The sequence below is a fragment of the Rhinolophus ferrumequinum genome, chromosome 14 (assembly GCF_004115265.2).
Source record: "Rhinolophus ferrumequinum isolate MPI-CBG mRhiFer1 chromosome 14, mRhiFer1_v1.p, whole genome shotgun sequence".
Taxonomy (NCBI): domain Eukaryota; kingdom Metazoa; phylum Chordata; class Mammalia; order Chiroptera; family Rhinolophidae; genus Rhinolophus; species Rhinolophus ferrumequinum.
In genome coordinates, this window is record NC_046297.1 from 12,742,380 (window position 1) to 12,769,397 (window position 27,018).

A 27,018-nucleotide genomic window follows, 5' to 3' on the forward strand; every position below is an offset into this window, starting at 1 on the left:
TTTGCATATTGCAACTAACTAGCACTACAGCCATACGAGACGGTTGGGCAAAGGGTGAACAAAACCCCTTCTCCTCCAATAAGGACAAATTTGACCCTGGGTTTAACCTTCTGGCTCTGTTTCACTAGAAACCTGATGAAGGCAGGGTGTCAGCAGTATCAGTAGGCAGCATTGCTTATGGTAAAAACGACCTCGATAGCTAAATTGCATACTCATAGTACAAGGTGAGAAGCCATAACTTAGAAGCGACTCTCTTGTAAGTGGACATATCCCTGTAGGGACGTTGGAAGTTATGCATGAGGGTGTTACAAGATATAGTGTCTTCTGGGCGGCCGGATGGCTCAGTTGGTTAGAGCGTGAGCTCTGAACAATAGGGTTGCCCGTTCGATTCCCACATGGACTAGTGAGCTGCACCCTCCACAACTAGATTGAAGACAATGAGCTGCCGCTGCCAGATGGCTCAGCTGGTTAGAGCACGAGCTCTCAACCACAAGGTTGCCGGTTCAATCGGTGGGCTGCGCCCCCTGCAACCAAAGATTGAAAACAGAGACTGGACTTGGAGCTGAGCTGCACCCTCCACAACTAGATTGAAGGACAACGTCTTGGAGCTGATGGGCCCTGGAGAAACACTGTTCCACCAATATTCCCCAATAAAAAAATAAATTTAAAAAAGATATAGCGTCTTCTTTGCAACGTGGGGCTTCTAAGTCAATGGGGACTCACATCGGCTCTTCACCTTTCAAAAAGAGACATCACCACGGGGACTAGACACTAGCATCACTGGCTTCCTGGCAGCTGCTGTTTGGCCTGCGGTGAGGACCACGCCCACTGAAGAAGAGACCCCTTGCTGCCCCTGCAGGCACAGGGTTTCCTGGCCTATATTCTTCCTACGAGTCTGGGAGCTGGAGTGGCCCATGGTGATTTTCTGTGTCTGCACAGCTAATTAAGAAGACATTCCGGTCATTAGTACAGGTAAGCACTACAATTATTTTTATTTTTAGAGAGGAAAGAGGAATTCAACGTTCTGAAATCTCTCAACGAGCCAGTGGCAGGAACAGAACTAAACGGAGATAGTGTGATTGTGAAGTCTGGGCTCTGAACTCCTACTCCAGGCTACTTTTATAATGGAGTCGGCACTGGCATTTACCAGCTGTATGAACTTGACCATGTTAAACTCTAGACCCCTCATTTCTGAATCTTTACAAAAATATAAGAATGTATTTGAGGATGAGAAATAATATGTAGGGAGAAGCTAGCCCTCAGCCTGACCAACATAACTGAGGCAGTCACCCTTCCCTTTGGCCCGGCCTGTTACACCCAGCCATCTGCAGAAACCAAGGACACAGTCCCTCTATGCTAACCACCCAGGCAACACCCCTGCCTGTTGCTCTGGGCCCCTCACACAACACACTATTTCTGACTGTTTATCTCGAGCCCTTCATCCTGAGCCCAGCCATCAAAATCCTCAATTAACTGGTAGCTTAGACTGTGTCTTCAGTTCTCTAGTCTCTGACTTTCCGGCGGTATAGTCACATCCTCGCCAGACTCTGTCCCCTACCGCCCAACCTGCCTGCCTGCCAACCTCTGCCTGACCCCAGCCTCTGCTTCACCCTTGGAACATAGTACATCAGAAATCGCTGAATCATACATGACTGGATGAATGTCTTGAGGGTTTTGTTCATGATTCCTGGCTCTCTGTCCATTCCCTCACCCCCCTATGGTCCAGGAAATGTTGATAGTAAATACATATTAAAAAATGCTAGGAGGATTTTTCTTAAAGAAAAACAAATAATTAAAGGAGAGTTAACATGTAGACAGTGAAAATATGAAAGAACTACATGCACCCAGATTACCAACCCTACCTTCCAAGAAAGCATTTAGGGAACGTAGTTAGTTTTCTTTTTCGGTCTTTGATCAGATTTCCTTGTTTGCACATCATTTTATAAAGTTTCTCACCCTGTTCCGAGATCATTACCCAGGTGTCTTGCTCCATTCCTAATTTTAAACCTATCAAAAATGAAACAAAGGACAGGTCACTGAAAACATCTCTTCATTCATTCACGCCCTCGTTAAACATTTATTGCATTTCTACCATGTGCTGGGGGCTACAAGTACATAGCTCTGAAAATAGAGCCATGGTTTTCAGAAGTTCATGGGGTACTGGAGAGAGAGTCAAGGCAAGCTGTCCAAGGCCACATGGCACTTTTGTGCAAACTGTGTCTCAAAGGTGCATGGTTTAGTCCCTGGAGGTAGAACAGCTGTATCCTAGGCCCTAGGGACCCCTTCGCAGGACGAAGTCAGCACCACCGGACAGGGTGGCCCCGGAGGAGACAGCCTTAGAGGAAAAACTGTGACACGGTGGAGGCGCATTCATTGCATCTGAGAAATGTTTGGAAAAGCTTCACAGAAGGGCCCTGTTTGAATGCACAGGTATGACCAGGCTATCCAGAGAGAGAGAAAGTATTCACGAGAGCTAACTGAGGTGAAGCCCCACAGAAACATGGGGCCCTGGGTTTTAGGTGGGAGGACAGGAGACACGATGGTGGGTTAGGTAGGGTTCTTGCCCAACTGCAGTTTTAATGGACTTCAGTCCTTAAGTCCTGAAAAAATGTCTACGTGTTTTAACCAGAGGGAGGGGAACGCAGCCTAGTACAGGAAAGAAAGTTTTGTTGCTTTGGAAGCTAAGCTTAGAGGACAAACTGTAAGGGGGAGGGTTTAAAAAGAGGGAGACCCTTAGGAGGGAACTGCAAAAGTCCAGGCAAGTTCAAGCCTTTGCAGACAATAATACCATGTTTCCCCTAAAATAAGACCTAGCCGGACATCAGCTCTATTGCACCTTTTTTTTTCTTTTTCTTTCTTTCTTTCTTTCTTTCTTTCTTTCTTTCTTTCTTTCTTTCTTTCTTTCTTTCTTTCTTTCTTTCTTTCTTTCTTTCTTTCTTTCTTTCTTTCTTTCTTTCTTTCTCTTTCTTTCTTCTTTCTTTCTTTCTTTCTTTCTTTCTTTCTTTCTTTCTTTCTTTCATTTATTTATCTCTCTACTGTGCCTTTTGGAGCAAAAATTAATATAAGACCCAGTCTTATTTTACTATAATATAAGACCCGGTTTTATTTTACTATGTACAGCCATTCTTTAAAAATAAAGTTCAGTTTGATGAAAAATTCAATTTACCTTCTAAATAATTTGTTATATTTGAATTTACTGCTAAATTCAACAAAACATAAGCGTCAGCTATGCATTCATAATCTTTGTCCTAAAAATGCCTATCTGGTTCTTCATCCAACATCAATCAAAGAAGCAATCATTGGAAAATGCTTTGGAAACTCTAACACAAATGTGTACTATGGATATTTTAGTCAAAGTAGAAAATTTGTGCATTCATCAAGGGACAATATCTGAAGATGGAAGAAAGGGCTCTGTGTGTTGCAAAATATCATCACCAATGAGATGTTTTATTCCTAGATCTCTGGGGAAATAAACACTGTTGTGTCTCTTATCAATTATTTGGTAAAGAAACTACTAGTTATACAAGTATTTCTATTTCCTAGCTGAATTACAGAAATACACTTACTTGCACAGAAACTTCACACATCTGAATACTGCCACACCAAATACCTCCCACAAACTTTGCTAAAATCATGAAGCAAACTTGAGCTAGGCCACTTCCTGTGAACAAACTCTTTATTAGGTTATATTACATTATGTTCAGTGGGATTGTACCAATTCTTAAAAGTTCATATATATCCAAAGTGCCTTATTCTGCCATTAGGACGCTAACATATTTGGTCTAGGAATTTTCACTGTACTATTAAATATAGAGAGAACAAGTGCTGGAGGCCTTACAACACCGCACAGTGTTGAAGCTTGTCTCTTACAGGAAAATTCTGCAATGATGCTTTACAAATGGCAAGAATAACATGCAAAGAAAATTGAATAAATTTTAAAGCAAGTGAAACTATTTGCTGTAGACTGAACGTTTGTGTGCCCTCAAAATTCATATGCTGAATCCTAACACCCAAGGTGAAGGTTTTAGGATAGGGGGCCTTTGGGAAATAATTAGGTCATGAGAGTGGAGCCCTCGTGAATGGGATTAGAGCCCTTATAATAAAATAGATCCTCGAGCACTCTCTTGCCCCTTCTGTTATGGGAGGACACAGTGGGAAGATGGCCATCTATGAACCAGGAAACAGCCTTCACCAGATATAGAATCAGGCTTCCCAGCCTCCAGAACTGTGAGAAATAAGTGTCTGTTGTTTATAAGCCACGAGTCTATGGTGGTTACAGCAGCCTGAGCAGACTAAGACACTATTTAAAAGATACTGCCAGTCACAATATATATTTGTTTTGCTAACTACGTGAGGTTATTCTTTTATTTTTGTAAGTAACAATATTGGAAGCCTTCAAAAAGCATTTTAGCATGGGGCTGACATCACATAGAAAGTCGAACTGAACATCATGTACCTTTTCACTCTCTCATAACTTTTGCCCATTATCTGCTTTCCCGCTAAGTTAGAATCTTCACAAAGTATAATCGTGCCCAATGCATCCATACACCCACCTTTTCGCCGTTCTCTTTCTTTCAAAATAGCTTCAAACCATTCATGTTTCTCTTCTGGTGTTTTTGCCATACACACAAACCATTTATTTTTGGCTGTGTTATGTATCTTCCATCCATTCACAACAATGTGTCCACTGCTATGGAAGTCAGCTGCAAATTAATGGGCAAACGTGAACGAACAAACGTTACCTATAATATCATAGCAATGCAATCATTCCATTTATAAAAGTTCCAAAACCAATGAACTCTTCAAAATATCTTTGCCTTACATATGTGTATTGAAGAACATAAAAATTTTAAAAAATTAATGAAATGTTTATATTTTGAAAGCAGTCAGTGCTAAATAATGCAACATTTCTAAGTCATAACATTAATGGGAAATTAAACAACCAAATTAATTAACATTCCGTTCCTCTATGTCCAAAAATATTGTTAACGTTCCTATAGCAATAAAAGAACTTTTAAATAATCTTCATCTCAATAATCAAGTATTCAGAGTGTCAGATTCATTTTGCCTTCCTAATATTCCTTTGAAATATTATTCTAGGTTTCAGAGACAAAGACTATACCCCCACGGAAAAATTTTCAATTACTGAATGAACCACATAATAAGAATCGGACCAAATGAACAGAACACAGTAAGAGGGCGTTTACCTAATCTGCAACAAATGGAAATATACAAACATCCATCATCACTGCACATAGATGAAAAGTGCACACACGCTTTAAAACCACATCATTACATCTAATTGGCAAGAATAGAAACTTACCAAAAGAAAAATTCTTTGAGTGTGAATTTACATTTATTGTCTTTTTCTAGGTCTCACTATAATTTTGCCTAAACTGTCATGCTGGGTTTGAAAATGTCAACAGCAAACCCTCTATGTCAGCTTTCTGCCTAACAGCAGGTAGAGAACGGTGATGTTACTTGTAACCAGCCTTCACTGGCATGGCAGTCTGCAAAGCAAAGATTCCAAGATGGAAAAACATACAACACAGGCCTGAATCTGCACCTGCACCAATTAAACTAACACTTTATTTGTCTCCCCTAAGAGTCACTACACACTAATGATGGGTAGAGAGGAGGTGAGCCACAAAGCGTTAATAGTGGTTTAGAGAAATGACTTCATGGTACTGTGCCTGTTTATTGCTTGTTTGTTTGTTTTTTTCCTCAAATGATCTATTTTATTAAGTTCTGAGTAGAGGCGGACGTGGTTGCCACTCATTCTCCCGTAATCTGATTCCCACAGACTTTTTAGTTCAACATACATCATCATACATCATACGTTATCTGTGGTCAGACTTAACTATTCTAAAAATGCAGTACCAAACAATGCTGTTGACCTGTAGGGTATTTAAAAATTCTAGGTTACATTTGAACCGGGATAGAATTATACAGAGGGTGCCAAAAAAATGCATACACGCTTTAAGAAAGGAACAAACTATTACAATTGTAATATTCAATATATACTGATAACAAAAGACGAATACAAGTCATGTGTATACAATTTTTTTGGTACCGCCAGTATATGAATCTGTATTTTATATGTATATGCCATAATCCCATTAATACTCAATAATAATTTCTGATAATACAGAGATTCAAACTGGCAGAGGATTTTGTCCCACAAAAGGAAATTACACTTTATTTTTAAAAGGAATTTTTGTACTTTTCTTCTTACCTTTACATATTTAATTCCTGTTTATATCCTATACAAAGTAGCAGAACCTCATAATACATGTCAGATGAGTGTCAATGGAATTATTAAGGAAGTAAAAATTATTAATTCATTATTACACCACAGTCCCTCCTTAATACCATAAAAAAATAACCAACTGAGAAACTATGATAAATTGGTGGGGGAGAAAATCAGACTGTATGCGTTCACACCGTCCTTCTACATGTTGTCATGTTACAAGGCCACTATCACAAATAAACCAATTCTTAAGAAAGAACACAAATGACCAGGTGCTATTTTTTAAATGGATTTCCAAGCCTGTACTGTGAAAATTTCCATGAAAATTAATTCTAGGAAATTCAATAGCTTTCCTACTTAGCCCTTAAGCTGGATTTCTTTTAAGCATCATGATCAAAGTACTATCCTCAGAAAGAATCTCAAAAAAAAAAATTAAGTTAGAATTCACCGAAATGAGAGTTAGAGCTAGAGAATGGTAGTATGGAAATTTGGCCACAAACTCAATGGCTGCCATCTTTATTAAACATGGGAAGTAATGAATAACATAAATATATTAAAATAAATATACAACTGTTTACATTTCTGAATGTCATATTATCATTGAAATAATTTTCTTTCCAGTCTGAGGTATGACTATGATACAATCCAAGTTATTAACACTATAAATAAAAGTATAATCATATTTATTTTTCAAAAGATTTGAGATGGTTATGGTATTGACTAGAATATTAGTCTCATTTCAAATGCAATTATTTCTTCTGCAAGTTTTGAGCTGCATCAATGCAATTAATGGTCTAATGGAGTCCTCTATTTAAAAAAGCATTTTACTTATACTACAGTATACAAAAATATTCAGTATTTCTACAATATAGTCAAATAGTCCTCCTCTCTGTTACTTTGTCTTTTTCCTATGACTGCTCTACCTAACAAAGTATCTCTTAAGCTCTAATGCACTGCATGTAAATTACTCAAGTGAGACACCTGTCTTACGAGGAAGTTTACCAATGGCATTTCATTTTAAATCTACTGATCACTTACCTGTGCCATCATCCACATTCTCCACTTCCATCACTTCTGTGTTGATCCGGCCACGAAAAAGGTACCGATGTCCATCTGTAGATGCCTTGCTATTCTTCAACCGTCTTATAATGGAATGACATCACAAAAACATTATTACTCTACTTAATGCAAAACAATGTTGAAGCACCATAAGTTAAGCAAATCTTTCAAAGCGATCGCAATTCAATCATGTTATCAAATGTTAGGCTCTCGATGTTTTTCATTTGTGTCCTCCCATTCATTACAGCACTAATTGCTCTATAACAGGTGATTTATATGCTAGTCTTTTAAATGAACTGAAGCTCTGAGCTCAGGACAATACGTAGGTGAAAGGGTAAATATAGGACATCAAAGGTGCCCAATGAAACTCTGACAGACACTAATCGCTGGTTAAAATTTCATTTGATTTCTTTCACCTTCATTTCTCAATTTTCAGTAACTAGCTGGTAATTCCCATTTTTTTCAAGCCCTGGTAAAATTCACTTAGTACTCATGATCCTTCTACAAGTAAGTTGACTGTCTTGAGTGTCAGCTGGAGTGAAACTATTTTTCCTCCACTTTTTATGATATTATAACTATATACTTGTTGAGTACGTATCTTAATACATTTATGATCATTAAAGGTCTTTTATTTAATAGTCCAAAACATTCCAAAACTGTGTACAGCATATCCAATACTGACCTTTAATCTTTAAAAGTATGTAACACCAAGTAAAAACATCCAGATCTACAGAAGACCACTTGGAATAATGAGTTAAGTACTTACATATGTTTGTAGTGGAAACACTGAACATTCAGGAAAGATCGTTTTAAAAACTGGGTCTTTCAAATTAAAGAGGAAAAATTCCAAGGAGTGATTCAGGGTGATTAAAGAATAGCTAGTCACTCAAGAGATTTCCATTGTCCTGAACTATCTCATTGACAAAAATCTGGCTAATAATTTAATATGCAGAACTAATGATTAATTCATTGTGTAATACAAGGACACCTAGCTAAAGGTAAGATGTAAATGTACACCAACTTCAGTGCTCCCTCTCCTCCTTTCCTTCGCGGTTAGATACTTGCCCTGAACCGGAAGGGGTGGGTGCAGGGAGGTGTTACAGGTGCCTTCACACTCCCTGAGTTCCTTCTTTGGAAAATAGTGCATATTCCTGCTTATCTGTCTAAATCCTCATCAAAACTTCAGTCCTTCATCACTACTAAAGAAAACTAAATTGATGCATTCGTCTGAGTGAGCGTCTATTAGCCCCAGGCCTTCGCGCTCCTGCACCCCAAGTTCCTTGTGAAAGCACCCTCTAAATGTCCTCTGTTAATAAGCCTCCATAAATGCTATAAATTAGGGATTTAGGCCAGGTAGCTGTGAAAGTGGGCATCACCGCAGGTGAAAGATAAAGAACGCAGAGCAGACTAACATACAGGTAACTGCGTACTCTCTCTCAGGTAAGAAATTGTATCATGGTGTCTCTCAAAAAAGAATTGCTTATAAGTTGATACATCATACTTAAAACCAATCATATTTTTAAAGGATTAATACCCTCGATAATAGTTTGAGTCACAGGCAAATAATCGTGGCATGGAATCTATCATTGGCTCCTATTTTCCAATGTATTAGTTTTCTTTGTGATCCTGCTGTGAACTTTGTACAGGCTTCTTATATTTCCCTTGATCTGCAGATAATAATGTTCAGTGTGAAATTCTAGTAAGCATCTGATCAATACTATAATGTTTAGGTTAAATAGAGAGATCTTTCGTCTCTTCAGAAAATGGCTCTATTGATGTATAAAGATTAAAAAGCCTATGGCTTGAAAATAATTTTACTCTACATTGTAATGTTGAGTATTTGCACATCTTGAGTCTATGATTTCCCTCCTCATTAAGCATTTCAGTGGTCACCAGGAAACATGTACAAGAATGTTCACAATGAGAGAAAAACTGGAAACAACTCTAAATAGGAATAGGAGTGAATAGCGTGAATAGGAATAGGAATAGGAATAGGAGAATGAATACATTGCTAGTAATTAAATGATTGTGATATATACAACCAATGCAATATTATATAGCAGTTAAGATGAATAAACTACTGCTACACACATGGATACGTACTTTAGAAAGCATATTGTATATAAAATATAAGTTGCAGATGACTAAATACACTGATACTATCTTATAAGGCTCATAAACAAACCATATCATGTTGTATGTATCAAATCCTACATAATATACTTTTTTTTTTTTTAAATACTAGTTTCACCTAGGATTAGTAGCGTTAGAAACGTGAAGAGCTGGGGATGCCTAAGTAGCCCTCTTGTCTTTAATGAATGTAATTCTGAAATTAAAACAAATTCATCAGGTCCCTGCTTCTTGTAATCACAACACCATGGAAGTTTGGAAAAGGTTCATTTTACTCATAGTTTCTGAAGGATCATTAGAGCTTACATTGCACATGCTAAAGGAAATGAAGTATTCTAAAATGAAGGACACAGACAGTGGATTCACACTACTGCAATTCAAGAGGGGATGGACATGCAGATTTATTAAGTGATTTCCATTTCCAGTCATTATGGATTTTGCCCACGTTATACATACATTCAGAATATTTGCTAAACCGCAAGATTTGAATTTTATAAAACTTTTATTGTTATTTAACTTACTTAAATACTAAGTCCATGAGACCATAAATGATATCATCATTTGTACACTCTTCATTTTGCAAAGCTTTGGACTTAATAGTATGTGTATATGTATGTGTGTGTGTATATATATATGTATAAATATATGTATAAATAATATGTATAAATAAATGTATAAATATGTATATGTATAAATAAATATGTATAAATATATATATATATATACACACACACATACACACACATATATATACACACACACATATATATACATACATATTCATTTATTATTAGGTCAACTGTAATTAAAAAGAATCGCATTCTCAAATGGATGTTTTTAATAACTGCACCCAAATGTATTAATTAACTCAATGGGCTCAATGGGGGAAATCCTTTCACAATGTATTATGTATGTCAAATCATGTTGTACACTTTACATATCTTACAATTCTGTTTGTCAATTATACCTCAATAAAGCTGGAAAAAAATAATTGCACCTAAACAACTTGAATACATAATCATTTTTTAATGAGTTACATACAAGTAAAATTAACAGCCTCGTCTACAGCTTCCTAAAGCCTATTTCTATCAATCCTAATCTTGCTATCAAGCACAAAGAAATTAGAAGAGCATACCAGAAAAAATAAACAGGCTCGTTTTCACATGTGGTAAAGAGCAACTTTTTAAAAAAGCTCATTAAGACAGAGATGACAGCAATTTAATTAACTTTTGGCTCTAATCCTAACCTGTTCCCTTTTATGAAGGTAAATGGTACCATTTCACTGAAATGAATAAATCCTAAATATAGTTAAGAAGAAGCACATAAAGCCTCAGGAAATTTCCCAATTAAGTTCAACTTTACTATTTTGCTTAATCAACCTGCAAAAATTTTTCCCGAGAGTTCAAGAAAACATCCTGTCCTATAAGTACCTCGTGGAAAAAAAAATTATATCCATGCTTTAAAACAAACAACATTACATCAATAACATTAATACATATCATTATTTAAACTAATGATGGCTAGGTTATACCAAGGACTTGTTTGGGTTTCAGTCATTCAATCACTTATTTACTTTGTCAACAAAGATTTCTTGAGTGTCTATTACATGGCAGGGCTGCTCCAAGTCTCTGAGAAAATAGCGGTGAAAAAGCAGCAAGACCTTTGTCCTCATGGACTTTATAGTCTAATCTTGTAAAGATGGCAGGAAGCCAACAAATAAATAATGGAGATAATATCAGCAAGCACTTTCCAGATAATGAGAGAGAATGGCTGGGAGGCTACCTGGGATGGGGTGATCAAGGAAGATATTTCTGAGGAAGTGATATTTAAGTGAAATCTAAAAGACACGAAGAATCCAGCCACATAAAACTCAGAGGAAAGAGCATACAAAGAAGAATAGTCGGTGCAATACGGAAGAAACAAAATTCTTATTCCCTCTCCTAAAACTGTTCCTCTCCCAGTTTTCCCCATTCACAGATTTCCTTGATCCCAAAACCTAGGAGTTAACCTTAGTTCCTCTCTCTCCCTCAACTTCCCACATCCAATCCATTAGAAAATCTTATTGCTTCTACATGCAAACACACAAAAATCTCTTCACATCTCTTCTTCATCCACTCTAGTCCAGTTCACCAGTATCTCCTCCCTGGGTGACAGTTGATGTCTCCTAACTGGACTTCATTTACCGCTCCACAATTCATGCTCTCCACTTTTCACAAAAGTAAAGTGTTTTAAGAAGGAGGAAGGGGCTCCACTTTGCTTAAACACTGCTGAGAAAACAAGGAAAACTTTCAACAGCAGAAAAGTGACCACTTAATTAGAAAACATAAAGGTCAGTGGTGACTTTGACAGGAGCTGAGTGGAGCAGACGGAGATGTTCACAATGGAGATTTCCATTTTTACAGCTGTTAGTGTCGACTAAGTAAAGGGATAATCATAACACAGGTGGCTCAGGGGTAATGAAGGAGAATATTGTTCTAGGTGAAGAGACTGTGGATTTTTGGGTCCAAATATTGTATAGATCATCTATATGAATTTTGAACACACAAAAAGGGTGACAGAAATTAAGGTGGGAAAAAGTGATACAAGAGCTAAAGCAATCACTGAATTCATGTGGGGCAGAGAGATATGAATTTCTGTGAAAGGGAATAGACAGGGAAAGCTAACGGGCAGGAAGGACGAATGGCATGAATTTCACATGTGCTGGGATGTTTGAAGGAGGAGGAAAGTGGCGGGGAAGCAGCATTCAGAAACAGGGAGACACAAGTACCTGTCCTACAGGGTCTGAGTCAAATGGGTTAGAAACAACAACAAAAAACTCTTTCCTCCAGAAAGCTCCTGGGGAGGTAGTGTCATCAAATGACAGTAGCCTTTCAGTTAGGTTTTATAAGAAGATGAAGAGAACAGTCATAGAATATGTAGGCTGAGTATGTGGAAGTTGACTGATGAGATCGTGAGTTCCCAGGACCCCAGTGGAAAAGGTGGAAGCTGTGAGATTGGTAAACAATTTCTGAAGTGTTACCTGTTTATCATCTTACCTGTGTTTTCTTTTGCAGTACACCAAAAGATTGTCAAAAAGAAAAAACACCCGTTCTTGAATATTTCCAGAAGAAATTTTCAGTAAGACGCCGCACATCAGCATTTCAGTGCAGGTGTCAGTGATGTTGGACCCCTAAGTGAGGAAAAATGGAGATGTCTGATTACTTAACAGAAACTCTCATGTGTAATTCTTCTTCTCCTTCAAAGCAAATGTGTTGTTATTGGAAGAGGCAATATATGGACAGTATAGAAGTTCAAATATTTACACACTGAACCTAGGACTCCTTCCCTTCCAGTCTCATCGTGGTCAGTTTCAGATGATACATCTAAAGGGAGACACACCTCCCTGTCCTACAGGGTCTGAGCTAAGCGGATTAGGAACAACAACCAAAGAATCTTTCCTCCAGAAAGCTCCTGGGGAGGTGGTGTCATCAAATGATGGTCACATTTCATTTAGGTGAGCACAGATCTGTGCCTGAGGAAGTCCTGACTGCTTCCCAGTGCCCAGGGCAAAAGAGGTGTTTATCACATGTCACACGGTCACACGTGAACCTATCATATATTTCACCCCTATGGTGTCTTTCACCATAACTGAATATTCACTTAAATCTGCGTGAATAACATTACTTGACCTGGTTAGTATGTTATCTCCATTTTGAATATTGTTGCTAATTTTTAAAATCTAGATATTTATTCTTTCCCAAATATATATTTAGTCATTGAACGACCAAGTATAACAACATTTTGATCTAAACAAATACGAAAGTCAGGTTTTTTAATATTTCTACAACATGCCAGGTAAATGTGTTAAACATTTTCTCCAAGCTAGCCTCTCTATTCCTAAAGTTTTAGGGGAAAAAAATGTTAATTGAATTAAACCAACTTTGTAAAGTTTTTCATGGGTCACCATGTAGATGTCAGAGGAAGTAGATTGTTGTACTGTGAAAAAAACTGTGACAGGAAACAAAATACCACCCGTGAAAATAAGCTACTTTAAAAGTGTAGTGATACTCCACAGTCATAAACCAACATTTGAGAGGTAAGGCGTGAAAGAATTATTTTTTAAAAATAAGAGGGCTTTGCATAAATCATTAATTTTGAACTGCCCTAAAGCCATTACATGTAATGCAATGTGTATACATACATATTTAATGCAGATACTTTTAAATAATGGTTTTACCCATATGATTCGGAGTCCTGCTGTCTTTTAGCAATTTTCTAAAATAGAACCAAAGTGATGGACTTTTATCAATACGATGATTTATTTTTAATGCATATTTCCCTTTAGAAAGCTACATTTATTATGTAAAATCAGAAACTGTTTCTTTGCAATGAATTACATGTATATAGAATTAAATGCAGTAAAACCCCAACAAGGAAATTACATGGATAATTTTAATCCTGACACATGAATAAGCCTCACTGCTTTTATTAGATCAGGAAAAGAAGGCTGACTGATAGTTCCAGGTAAGAAGTAATCATAAATAAATAACTCTGACCAGTGGTGGGAGACATCCAGCCTCTCTCATTCCAGAAGCTTCTCTCTTTCTACCCCAAGCTGTGCAAACCTATCTTATTATTCCTTTACTACCACTGCCCCAGCATTGCAAAGGGTGAAATACACTGCAGGAAGCCCACCCGCATATGCCCATTGCACAAAAGAAATGGTACCTGCACTATAGAAAGACCTTTACAAAGACCACATTGGAAACAACTGCAGGGTGTTCAACTCTACCAATGAGGAAGTGAAAAATCTCACATGGTACATCTGTGAACCACAAACCGGAACAGGGTGCTAAAGAGGATTAGAGAACATCAAAGGAGCAGAATAATGAAACAGATATTGTAATCTAAATGGAACCAGGTCAGAATCACTGCCAATAACCAAAGAGCCAAGAGTATCTAAAAATAGTGAGAGGGCACGAACAATGAGTACATAACTGCAATGTAATTATATCTACATTTAATTACAATTTAACCCAGCACGTACCACTCACTGTCTTAGATGCTGGGGACCTAGAGCTTCAGACATGATCCCTGCTCCCAAGAAACATGTGTGGAAGAATCAGATATGTGAACACAGAATTAAATGCAGTGCGCTCATTGCAATTATAGAACATTAATAAAATGAGAGTTGGCATGAAGTGACGGTGATGAAGATGAGAGATAGCTGTGTGTTTATAATTACTGATATAGTTCATCCCATGCTGTGGTTTCAGGTTTCAATCATTCTCCAGTTATTTTCTCTGTCAAGTATATGAAGTACAGCATTTAAATATCACTTTCCAATATGGTTAAGAGGTCAGTCTGAACGAATGGAATAAACAACAATGATTTCAGTCATAAAAACTGGGACCTACAGCCCCCCATTTTGGCAACATTCCTCATCGACAGCACCTCTTTTTGTTGGGTGCACCTCGTGTTACAAGGTAAAGCAAGAGAACAGTAACAATTCACCATCTAATTTGTAAAGAGTGGAATAATATTTGAATCTCTATAATTCGAAATATAGAACTGGCTGCCAATTATATGGTCAGCATACATGAAAAACTATGACACTGCAAAGCACCATTACAGAATTCAATGTGGAATCATAATGCATTCCATGAATGGACACTTGTTAAGTGCCAAAGTATGCTTTCAGAAAATGACACTAACCAGAAAAGGCAACGAGAACCATGTGTATTTATTTTGTGGCTTATTTTCTAATTTCCAATGTTTCTTCAAACAGTAAAATCATGATTTATGAAAAATTGTAATAATAGAACAAATCTCCTCCTCTCAATAAAACCCATAAAATTAATATTGCTAAACCATATCTGGATTGTCTGAAGGATCGATTTATTTTATGTTAACAAGTTCTTCAATATAAGTTACATAAGCATTCATTACTGATTCTTTGCAGGTATGAAGTGGCAAAAATCATTGTAATAGGAAACTATTCACTGGTTATCTGACCCCATTATCAGCTCTCCCTGACTAACACCAAGGTCTATCTCGTTCATCTTGCCAACTAAATGTTGAATGTCAACATAAAAAAAAAAAAAAAAAAAACAAAACCTCACAAACTGACTGCAGAAAGGAAACCACAATCTTGGGGAAGATGAAAGAAGAACAGGCCTTGAAACTTCTTCACTCATATACAATGCATTGACAAAGATCTAATAGAGCTAGACCCATTCACAGTAGAATAAAAGAATATTGAAAAGAATGACAAGTAGATGGATGTTTCATAAGAGAATAGTTTCAATATCAAGGAAGTCTCTTGAGAAAATTAATGAATAATTGAAATATTCTTTCAAAAAAATCTTAAAATACTATGAAGGTCAAGCATGAAATGAAGAATATCACATTGAATGAAGAATATTACATAATTTTGTCATAAAATGTATACCCTCTCCAAAAAGACTCAGCATTTGATTCACTCCTTTGAGATTCAAATTTACTGAAATTATAACCTAAATTCTGTTACAAATTAGATAAAATGAACCAATAATAAAAATTTTCATTTAACTAAGGTAATGTCCCAATCAAACTTTCCCCAGCTCCCACTTAGTATGAAATTTTGGTCCCCCTTTTATGTGGATTCACTTTCAATGGTCTTTTTCCTGAACTACTTATCAAGGACTATCTATAAATGAATTCCACCTGAAGGTACTAGACAAATTGTATCTACCAAAGCACCTTGTACAGAAGACAAAAAGAAACAGATCGTTTATGAAATAACACGAGAACATGACTTGAAGTCAATACACTGTCAGACACAAACTTCATCAAATACAAGCAGCAGATTCCAGAACTAACCAGAGGTGATTTTAAAATGGTCTTTGTAGCATTGCATTCCTCTGTGTCAACAAGGTAATCAAGAGCTGTCAAATTTCTATTGTTCCTTTTTACTTCCTAAAACACAATAATTATCTTGGATCTTATTTTTTCCCAATACCTTCATATGTTAATAATTCCTCTTCTTATCTTTCACTGAGATTTTTTTTCCCCCTGATTGGAGAGATCAATTCCAAACAAGGCCTACCAAGGATGTAAAGCTGAAATACTAAATGACATGATGTTTATTGATACTCCCTTGTCAATATCATTCAGTATGATCCCAAAGACAACAGTAAACATTACAATACTATCAATAAACCAAAAAGCAGCCTAAAAATGGTCCTGTTCTCTGAGGTTAATCAATGACTCTGATTAAAAAGCTAATTTCCAAGCACCTTGATCATTGCTTTACAATTACCTGCAGTAGAATATCCTGTGGAAGGTTTGCAAGGTTGGATAAGATATGAGGTCACACAATTAGTTTGCGAACTCATCCTAGAAAAAGTGCGACGTACTTCACTACTGAAGATCACTACAGTCTCCTTCAAAGTACTCCACTTGGGAAGTTGTGCACTGATGCCAGTGCCTAGTTCACCGTTCAAAGCAATTCTGGAACTCTTTCTCTGGAATGGCCATCAGAGCTGTCATCATATTACCCCTTTGATGTCCTGAATGTCATCAAAAGGTCTTCCTTTCAATATTTCCTTTATCTTTGGTTAAAGAAAGAAGTCATTGGGGGCCAGATCAGGTGAGTAGGGAGGGTGTTCCAGTACGGTTATTTGTTTACTGGCTAAAAACTCCCTCACAGACAGTGCCCTGTGAGCTGGTGCATTGTCGTGATGCAAGAGCCATGAATTGCTGGCCAAAAGTTCAGGTCTTCTAACTTTTTCACGCAGCCTTTTCAGCACTTCCAAATAGTATACTTGGTAAACTGTTTGTCCAATTGGTACAAATTCATAATGAATAATCCCTCTGATATCAAAAACAGGTTAGCAACATCATTGCAACAAGTTCGTAAACTTAATTATCAGATCTGGTATATGACTGAGATATAGTAAATTATATTAATATTTGATTGGTGCAAAAGTAATTGTGGTTTTTGTAATTATTTTTAACCTTTTAAACCACAGTTACTTTTGCACCAACTTAACAAAAGGCAGAACTTCAAATAAGAGCAATTAAAACAAACTACAAATCTTCTTTGGTAGTCACTACATAAATGTTGACCAAAAAAAAAAAAAAACTAATTTGGGTAATAGGCAGGGTGCCTGAGAGATTTCACTGTAAAAAGTCTTCATTTGATAAATGGGAAAATAATAAGACCCTAGATAATTCAGTAACATATTTGAAATAATAATCCACCTAAAGTGGAAATAATGCAAATTCATGATGTATCAGACTCAGATCCCATTCCAGAGAATTTTAGTTACTGAAGCAAGAGTGGCATCTCCAAGGTGGTCCAAAAAGGTCTGCAGGAGCTCATGGAAGGACCTAGATGGGAAGCTGTTTCCCAACGTTAGCTCAACAGTCCAAACCTCAAAAACTCTTTAGGGAACTCTATATCCTCTGATCGTCATGCCATCCGACATCTGTCCTTGGCCTTGCCCTTACCCCACGAAAGGCACTCTAAACATACACAGAACTGTCTGTAAACTGAGCAATAAGCCCCATTAGCAATTCAAAGAAAGCTCTTTCACCATTCCCACACCCTCCCGGGGCCCGAATTCCTCCCGGATGACTATGTCCCTCTGTCTCATGCACCTTTGGAGTCCCATCAAATAGCTTCTCCTAAACTTCCCAGAAGGGACCAGGCTTGAGTACTCTAACAGCTTCCCCCCTCTGCTCTAAGGTGGTAGACTGACAGGGGCCAGCAGGTTCTTATCACAAGTTGTCAGCCAATTGGCGGCAGTCCCTCAAAGTCCCCAACTCCCAAGTCACTGCATCTTACGCCATCATTTTCAAACCTCCTCAAGTAAAATTTGTGTTGCCACTCTTTTTGGAACCTGGCATTCATATCCTCTCCCCTGTGCCTGCTGGACCTGGAGTCACATCTGATTTCCTCCAGCCAGTTTCCTCTGTCTCAATGCTCAATTTTTCTCCTGTACTCCAAGGGTTGTACACCCAGCAAGGCTGGTGAGGTGCAGGCACCCACCACTATGGGTTACGAATGACACAGTGTGGCCCACATACATTCTTCCTTGGAGTAACTGGCATGTACAGTACAAGAAACATCCACACATTTTAAATAATCATTTGTTTCTGTAGTAGACTAAATTTTTAAGATATACACAAAGAGGAAACAAAATTATAACAGATCCCATTCCCCTAAAGTGCCGAAAAGGTGAGTCTTTTGTTTTGGGAAAAAGCCTGGAAGATGTCACCGACAAATCCTGCAATTTAAAGCAAGTTTAGTTTTTCTTCCAATATTTGAGTGACAACAGAACAGCAAAAGCAAACTTGAGTCCATTTTTCTCATCCCAGCAGGACAACCGCTCCCCCGAGATAGAATTACCATCATGAATCAACTGTAAAACACACAACCATTTTAATTGATTGAAATGAGTAGCCTTCATGCTGAATGGGAGGTCACCCCAGACACTTGAAATGGAAGAATATAAATGAGGAGGAAGCTAAGTCAGATTCCAGTTAGCATTCTTAAAAAATTCATGGGGAAGAATGGATAAATAGGAGAATTCCCTGAAGTCAATGTTTGAGGTTTCTTTGCAAATCTAAGTGGCTCCAATTTTACATCTAAATGAAAACCAACATATTGACGATAAGAAACAAATCAGTCAATTATAAAGCCCTGAAGATAAAAGTGATCCACTTGGATTTGTGTCATACAATATTTGGTTAGAAAGTCTTTAAAACTTCTTTACACTTTAAAAAAAAAACTATCTTAATTGCTTACTTTATAACAATAAAAGCTATCGCAGTCAAAAGCTCATGCTCATCTAAATTAAGGCAACTAAAGGCAGATTTTAGTTTATTCTTTATATACCACGAAAGTAATATAGGGCTCCAACTCCATGAAATCTCTGGAATTCAGTTACCACAGATGAAAACATACTACAGATTCTGAATATCACTCTTTATTGGTTTTTTTGTCATTTTTATAAATCTTTCTTTAATGAATCATGAACCCATAAAATTTTTCATTTTGAATGGACCTTAAAAACTACACGAGAGCCAGTCCATTCAATTTAGAAATAAATTCAAATTTAGAGAGATTAAGTGGGCTCAAAATGAAATGCATCATCAAACAGTTAATTTGGACTCTGAAAATAATATCACAGCACACTTATGGAGTCTTAATCCCCTACTTTACTCTCTCCAGGATTCAGGCTATGTACTTACTGACTAAAGTTAAGACAGAAAAAAAGGATAACCATGCTGGATATCATAAATACTGAAATAGCAAAGCTATAACACACACAGTACCGACTGGCTCTATCACAAAGCTTGAGGTTAAATCAATTCACTGTCACTTTAAAGATATTTAACAATAATCATGACAGCACTTTTCAGAAATGGCGATAGCCCCCTGGCATTATCCAGGAAGATGGCCACTTCCAGGTCCATCCCGTATCAATAATTCTACACAGAGCCTGAGACGCAGCAGAACTAGTTTAAGCTTAGTTGTTAAGAACAGTGAATGTACCTCCCAGCCTTCAATGTGACACTGCCATTCCTCTAAAACTTCCAATTTCTCCATCTGTCTCTTGGCCTCGTTGATATTGGAACAGACAGCTTTCATGGCTTGGAGGGCTTCCATCACTGCTGCGTAGTCACTGTGTTTCCTTGGAGTCCGCTTCAGCAACTCCTGTGTATACACAAAAAAACAAATCGCCCTTTGATCTTCAGTTTTCTGGTACAGCAGGTTCAGACTGACCAGGAAATGAAAACTGCAAAGATCGTGAAAGCCACTTTCAGAAGTGACATCACAAACTCCACTAAGATTCAGATCAAAAACAAAAGGTTGAATCAATGAACAAACATTACCCTAAGACATATTTGGCAATCGCTTTAAATTTTTTTTCCCTCAAAATTATTTTGTTTGGAAAAACTAAATCAGATTTCTCTTTCCAAATTGTCACATATCTCATCTGCAGCATGTAATTTTTTATAACTTTATTTCTGCTCCCACATAAGTACATCCTTACATATTAATTTCATTCTTCTAGTCTTTAACCGAATAGTACATCTTTAAATGAATATGTCCAATAATTTAAAAAATAATTTAAAATATCTTATTGCCTAATAGTTTTTAAGAAACTATAAAAACATATCATGAATCAAGCAAAACTTTTACATAATATCTTATACTCTAGCAAAAAAATAAATAATTTATAAATTCCACAACACTCCATCATTAAAGGGACAATTTATGTCCTTTTCACCAATAACTCAGGTTGATTCTCTACAATAAATGAACTGCAACATGTCCCTCAATAGCTTTCTTTTTGTTTGGGGAGGTGGTTTATTTATTTACTTATTTATTTATTTGTCTTTTTAGTTATGTTGTTGTTTTCTTATTTTCCATTCAGGATATCAGAATTAGAGCAATCTTTTAAGTGTATTAAAAGGTCTTGTTAGTTGTTTAGAAGCACAAAATTAAACATCTTCACCCACTGTCTAGACAGTTGTGACCACATTCCTTTTTAATTAAGTCATTTGTTTCCTTACTACAGTTGCCATTATCATGCAACTAACACAATTACAGAAAGCCTGAGGCCAAGTCTTTAAAAGAATTTCTTAATGCTTAACATACAGTGGGAAAATACGCAGTTGTGATACTCTTTGAGGTCTGTTATTGTTGAAAATTCTGCCATAACTTTGAGCCTGCATTTGATATGTTCACACTCTGTCCTGCAGAGTTAGCACCAAAATAATACACATTACATCACTCCTAAGACAGGGTTTAAAACGCTATGCTGGATCACAAATCCATAAAAGAGATATGCAGGCTTCTCCAGAAATTCTAAAGTGAAGAGACATTTGTGAATTATATAAAGCGGTCAAGTCCATCTGCAGGCTATGATTTGGGGCTCAATGGGTGTCTGTGGGTGGAGTCAAGACACGAATTTAGATAATGTGAAACAGTGAGAGAAACAACTAGTAACAGTTTTCTCTCGGTTACTTGCTACGAACCCTGTACTGATTGGCCAATCCAATTTCAAGTTCCACAAATATGACCAACATATCTTTTCTTTAACACACAGCCTAACCCCCTACTGCTTTTCTCTGAGGATATAAAACCATCCAAAATCAAAGAGAACACCAGCACAATTTTTCGGCTAGTGGCACAACAAAGAAAAATACTCATACCAACATATTTATTACACAAATAACTAGTTTTTTCATGTATCTTTGCGAACATAATCTTCCAAGAAAGGGAAAAGATGTCATCTCTCCACTGCTTGAAAGTGCTCTGAACCGACCTCTCTCTTCCTAACCAGGGACTTGTCCATTGATGTTATCTTTTGAGGGGTCAGCTGACACACTTGAGGTCATCCTTATACAGAAATGAGTGATTTAGAACCACCCGTTGGCATGATGCACTTCCCTTAAAATCACCATCCCTTCTGACTGTGAAAACAAACAAATCCCTGGGACTTCCAAAGCTGCCGTGATGAGTCCACATGCATATCTGAGTCACCAAATCGTGTCTGAAGGGACTCTCAGAAAGACAACAGTCACATTTGCACCAACCCTCCCTGTCTTCTGAAGACCATGCCAAAGCTTTGCATGACTGGAGATCCTTGTGTTATTGTCTCTCTCTGGCTTAACCACGCAACTTTAACTTGTTTTTCAATAAGGAGAGATTCTTTTCAAAGAAATTTTACACAGAACCCCAATTTATGCAACTGACAAAAGCTGTAGTAAAAAGTGTTGTTTTAATTCAAATCCATGACATTTACTTCCCAAAAAGTAACTCAATAGAAACACCACTTAATATGTCCATGGCATTTCTGAGTATTTTTTTTTTTAATTTAGATACCAAGTAGTAATTAATATAGATATCAAGTAGTAATAATTTAGATACAAAGTAATAATAAAATCAGAATTGAATATATATGAAAAATAACGGCTAACATTTATGGAGTACATAGTATGCTAAGTGATTTATATAAAATTGCTCAATTAATTATGTAATAATTTATATATGCATATATATGTACACACACAGATAACAGATATACATATACATACATATACAAATTCTTGTATGTATATGCTATCATTTCACCACCATCATCATCATCATCCTTTCTGATTCACAAATAAGATCCCAAGGCATTAAGAGATTAGATTATATGCTCAGTCACGAAATACTTAGGCTTTGAACTCAGAGCGCATGTGCTCAACCACGACCCCAAACTGTCTTTACTGATGTAATTAATAGTTTCAAAACACCTCACTTCTGGAATTGCTATTCTAATCTCTTCATAGACTTTTGTAGTACAAGCGTAATTAATACTTGACAACATGTTTTTCATAATAAAAATTTTGGTCATCGTAATGAAGCAATGGACTTATGACCACTAAAGAAGCATCTTCCAGAGGCAGTGTTTTCTTAGCAGTGTCATTCCACATTCTATCATTTATTATCCCAGGTGACCCTCACCATTCCCTGTAATAATGATTTAAAAACCAGGCTCTGAAATTATGTACTTTGACCTTAATTTCATTAGCATCAACGTTAGGGGAAATCAATACCAACAGAGAATTTTTAAGAGAAGCCTGTATGTAGATAAAGTGCCGTATAAACTGATTATAATGTACTTAATGGAATCTGCAGTGAAAGTAATGCATTTAATCTAAACGAAACTCAAACATGTATGTTGCCTACAAAGTGCCCTAAAAGTCTCCTTTCCCAAACGGTTTGTTTCCTATTCCCTATATAAATTAGTGCCAAAATAACTATTTCCCCCAATAACTACAACCTGCCCTTTCTTTAGAATGTCAGACTATTTAAAATAAGTTTTTTAAAAAGATCATGAGCCAAATATGCAGGCACAAGGAAAATGCTACCAAGAAGTAAACATATAAAATACCTTCAAAAGGAGAGGGTACTTGCATATTCTTTGTATCGGTGTTACTAAATATCCTTCCAGGGGAACGTCTGTGTTCTTCCGTCCTCCAAGAAGCATGCAGTTCTGGGGTGGAAATAAACATATTAATTACACTTTTAAACCAGAAGTAAAGCTTTCATCTACCATAAAATTTTCTGCTGAAAAGTTGTGAAAGCAATTCTCTATATGGCTTCTTTCTCTGAGAAGATCACATCCAGTCACAAATAACATTTACAGGTGAGAAAGAGCAATACTATTGCCTTTCATATTAGTCCGGAAATCAAAATGTGTTTTGACTCTGTATCTGGAAAATCAATTCACATATATTCTCCTGAGTATGAAGTCCGAGGAAAAAGATAGACATAGAGATAGAGATGGAGGAATGAATGGATGGATGGATGGATGGACGGACGTATGAATGAACGATAGATAGATAGATAGATAGATAGATAGACAGACAGACAGATAGATACAGAAACCAATCCTGCTTATAAAGGAAGGTTGTGTTATTTTGTAGAAGAACAGGTCTAAACACAAAATGGGTTCAATCCATGCTCTACCACTGACTAGTGACACAACTTGGACTGATTTAGGAATTCTAGTTTTCCTCTCTGTAAAATTGGCATATTTAACTAAGTGATCTCTAAGTCACTTTTAGCTATAATACCTCACCAATGATACTGACCAGCCAGTTTCAGAGAAGGAGGACAGACACCTCCACAGAAGCAACATAAATGGAGAAGTCTCCAAATCAGCAGTCTGAGTGAGAGGAAATAGAAGTTTCCATTTTCCAGAAAGTGATGGTCAAGAGGAAATCAACTCTGATAAACAAAGCTTAATACTCTTGGCATCTAGTCTTTGTCTTGTGGTTTAAGCAACAATTAAAAAATGGGGTGGGGGGCAGCCGGATGACTCAGTTGGTTAGAGTGCGGGCTCTAAACAACAGGGTTGCCAGTTCAATTCCCACATGGGCCAGTGAACTGCACCCTCCACAACCAGATTGAAGACAATGAGCTGCCAGCCTTCCATTCCCACATGGGATGGTGGGCTGCGCCCCCTGCAACTAAAGATTGAAAAAAGCGACTGGACTTGGAGTTGAGCTGCTTCCTCCGCAATTAGATTGAAGGATGACTTGGAGCTGATGGGCCCTGGAGAAACACACTGTTCCCCAAGTTTCCCCAATTAAAAAAAAAAAAAACAACAGATTTGAAATTGATGCCAAAACCTGTTTCTGCAGTGCCTATTAGAGTGACTGGCATAGAGCAAGCAGTTAATAAATATTTAACGAAAGGACAACAGGGCCCCTTCATCATACCGATAATTTCGCAACTTTTCTACCACTGTTTTAAAAATGGTGTCCTATATTCATTGAGAGGAGAGACCAAGTGCTGAGCAGGGACGGATGCAAAAGGAAGAGTGATAGTAGCAGAACAAATCCACTAAGCAACTCAACTTCAGCTCCAATTTGTGTATACAAGTCGTCAAAAGCAACACCATGCCTCTAACATCACCCAGACACCTCAGAAGACAGAGCAGCAGATTTGTATTGTGATTCAGCATGCTTCTGGGAGATCCAGCCCCTCCTGCAATCAGGTTACCAAAATAATCTTCCCAACTCGGTATGTACTGTCACGAGGAATCTTATGAAACACAGCTATGGTATTTACATCTCACTGTTGTTCCAGTGATGCTTCAACGTCCCCATACGAGTTAGCAACCCTTATAAATGTGGCCACCCCCTTTACCCAGCTCCGAGCTGAAGTGCTCTAAGGAACTCATGACTGTCTGACCCACTTTTATTTCCTTGTCTGTTAGTACTGTATAATGATGAACTCTCTCCATAAGAACACAAGCCGGTTGCCATTTTGGACTGGCTTTTGAGAGCCAGCTCTGTCCTTATGTATACATAAAGAATGTTTCCTAAATGAGCTCCCAGAACATTCACTGATCATCAGAACTTACTGAGGTGGCAGTGCATCCAAGTACCCAAAATAATAAGGTCATCACCCAAATCTATAAACCCCAGTATGTTTTCCAAAGGGTATTATCCCCATTTTATGAATAACAAAAATGACATCAGAGATATAATGAGTTGCCTAAAGTCCTGCAGATAATTAGTGGGCCCTTAGTGCCAGGGCAAGAACTATAAAAGCCAGGTTCTTCTTCTCAGACTATGCTGTAGGATCATCTAAAAACAAACAATCTTAACTGCTGACTTTTTTTAGTGTGCCTTCACACAATTCAGTTGACAAAGATGAATGCGGAGTCAACTCTGCTGAGAACAGAATGCATTCAATAAGACAGCAGAGTTCCACCACTTTCTAAAGAGCCTTAAAATGCCAGTGGCATAGACATAGACACATCTTCTGGTCGTGGCAGGGAGAACAGATCAGGAAACCCTCTTCGCAAACAACAAAGATAACACTGGACAAAATTGTCAAAAAACAACCATTTCAGGGTTCTAGAAATCAACTAAAGTCAAACAATACATTGAGACGTTTATTCATGAAAAACTGCTGAACTTCTAGTAAGAACAGTGGGAGTCTGGCATTCTTGCCAGGGCTTCTCCCATCCTCTCCCTCCCCACTCTACCCTGCCTGCCCCAATTCACCCTGCATGGTAACATTACCACAGTAGCATGGGTCCTGAAAACCTGCTGCCAGAGGGGACTGCAGAGGGCAAAAATCCCACAACCTAGGGTGCTGTCAATAAAATCAGCACACTCCGTAAGAAAAAATGGGCAATTTCCACAATTCTGCCAGCCTGAGACTGCAGTCATGCTTGGGCAAGTGTCGCACTGCACATGCAGAGAAGAACTGAGAGGGCCGCTTGGGAAGAAAATTCCACGTCTGACTTGAAAACTGCCTGTCCTTTGAATGCCCCCCACCCGCACACTCACACATACAGATCAGTAGATAAGATTGATATTGATCTTTGATCACCTCCGACAAATCACCAACTGGTCACTAAGATAAACAATCACAGGAGTGACCCCTAAAAAGAAAGGCTAAATTATAAAAGAAAAAAACTAAGCAGAGATAACAGCAGCTGCATATACAAAAGATACCGGTTCTCAAATTAAGCCTAAGCAACTTACTAAAACCAAACAAACAAATGAAAAACAATAACCAACCTCAGAGAAATACCGTGTTTCCCTGAAAATAAGACCTAGCCAGACAATCAGCTCTAATGCGTCTTTTGGAGCAAAAATTAATATAAGACCCAGTCTTATTTTAATATAAGATCGGGCCTTTAATATAATATATAATGTAAGGTAATGTGATGTAATATAATATAATAATACCGGGTATAATATAATATAATATAACAATACCGGGTATAATAAAATATAATAGAATGCCAGGTTTTATATTAATTTTTGCTCCAAAAGACGCATTAGAGGTGATTGTCTGGCTAGGTCTTATTTTCGGGGAAACACAATAGACTTGATAAGTTAAGATACATATTGTAGTCCTTGGAGCAATTACCCACCCACCCCCAAAAAAACACCCTAAAAAAATCAACAGAGGAAGAGAAACAGTATACTACAAATATTTGGTTAACACAAAGGTAGGCAGTAAAAGAGGGATAGAGGAACACAAACAATGAGACATACACAAAAAAGTAATAAAACAATACATG

At 37.3% G+C, this 27,018-nt stretch overlaps 1 protein-coding gene across 2 annotated transcripts in view; it reads right to left on the reverse strand.

Annotated features, from left to right (window-relative positions):
• PREX2 (phosphatidylinositol-3,4,5-trisphosphate dependent Rac exchange factor 2) overlaps positions 1 to 27,018 on the reverse strand; it is a 237,988-nt gene that overhangs the window by 141,329 nt on the left and 69,641 nt on the right. For both annotated transcript variants that reach the window (XM_033126386.1, XM_033126387.1), the window contains exons 5-10: positions 23,359 to 23,460; positions 19,962 to 20,123; positions 12,475 to 12,608; positions 7,289 to 7,392; positions 4,554 to 4,703; positions 1,863 to 2,007 (exon numbers count right to left, since the gene is read on the reverse strand). In XM_033126386.1, the coding sequence (XP_032982277.1) occupies positions 1,863 to 2,007; positions 4,554 to 4,703; positions 7,289 to 7,392; positions 12,475 to 12,608; positions 19,962 to 20,123; positions 23,359 to 23,460 (797 nt within the window). The remainder of the gene's footprint in view (positions 1 to 1,862; positions 2,008 to 4,553; positions 4,704 to 7,288; positions 7,393 to 12,474; positions 12,609 to 19,961; positions 20,124 to 23,358; positions 23,461 to 27,018) is intronic.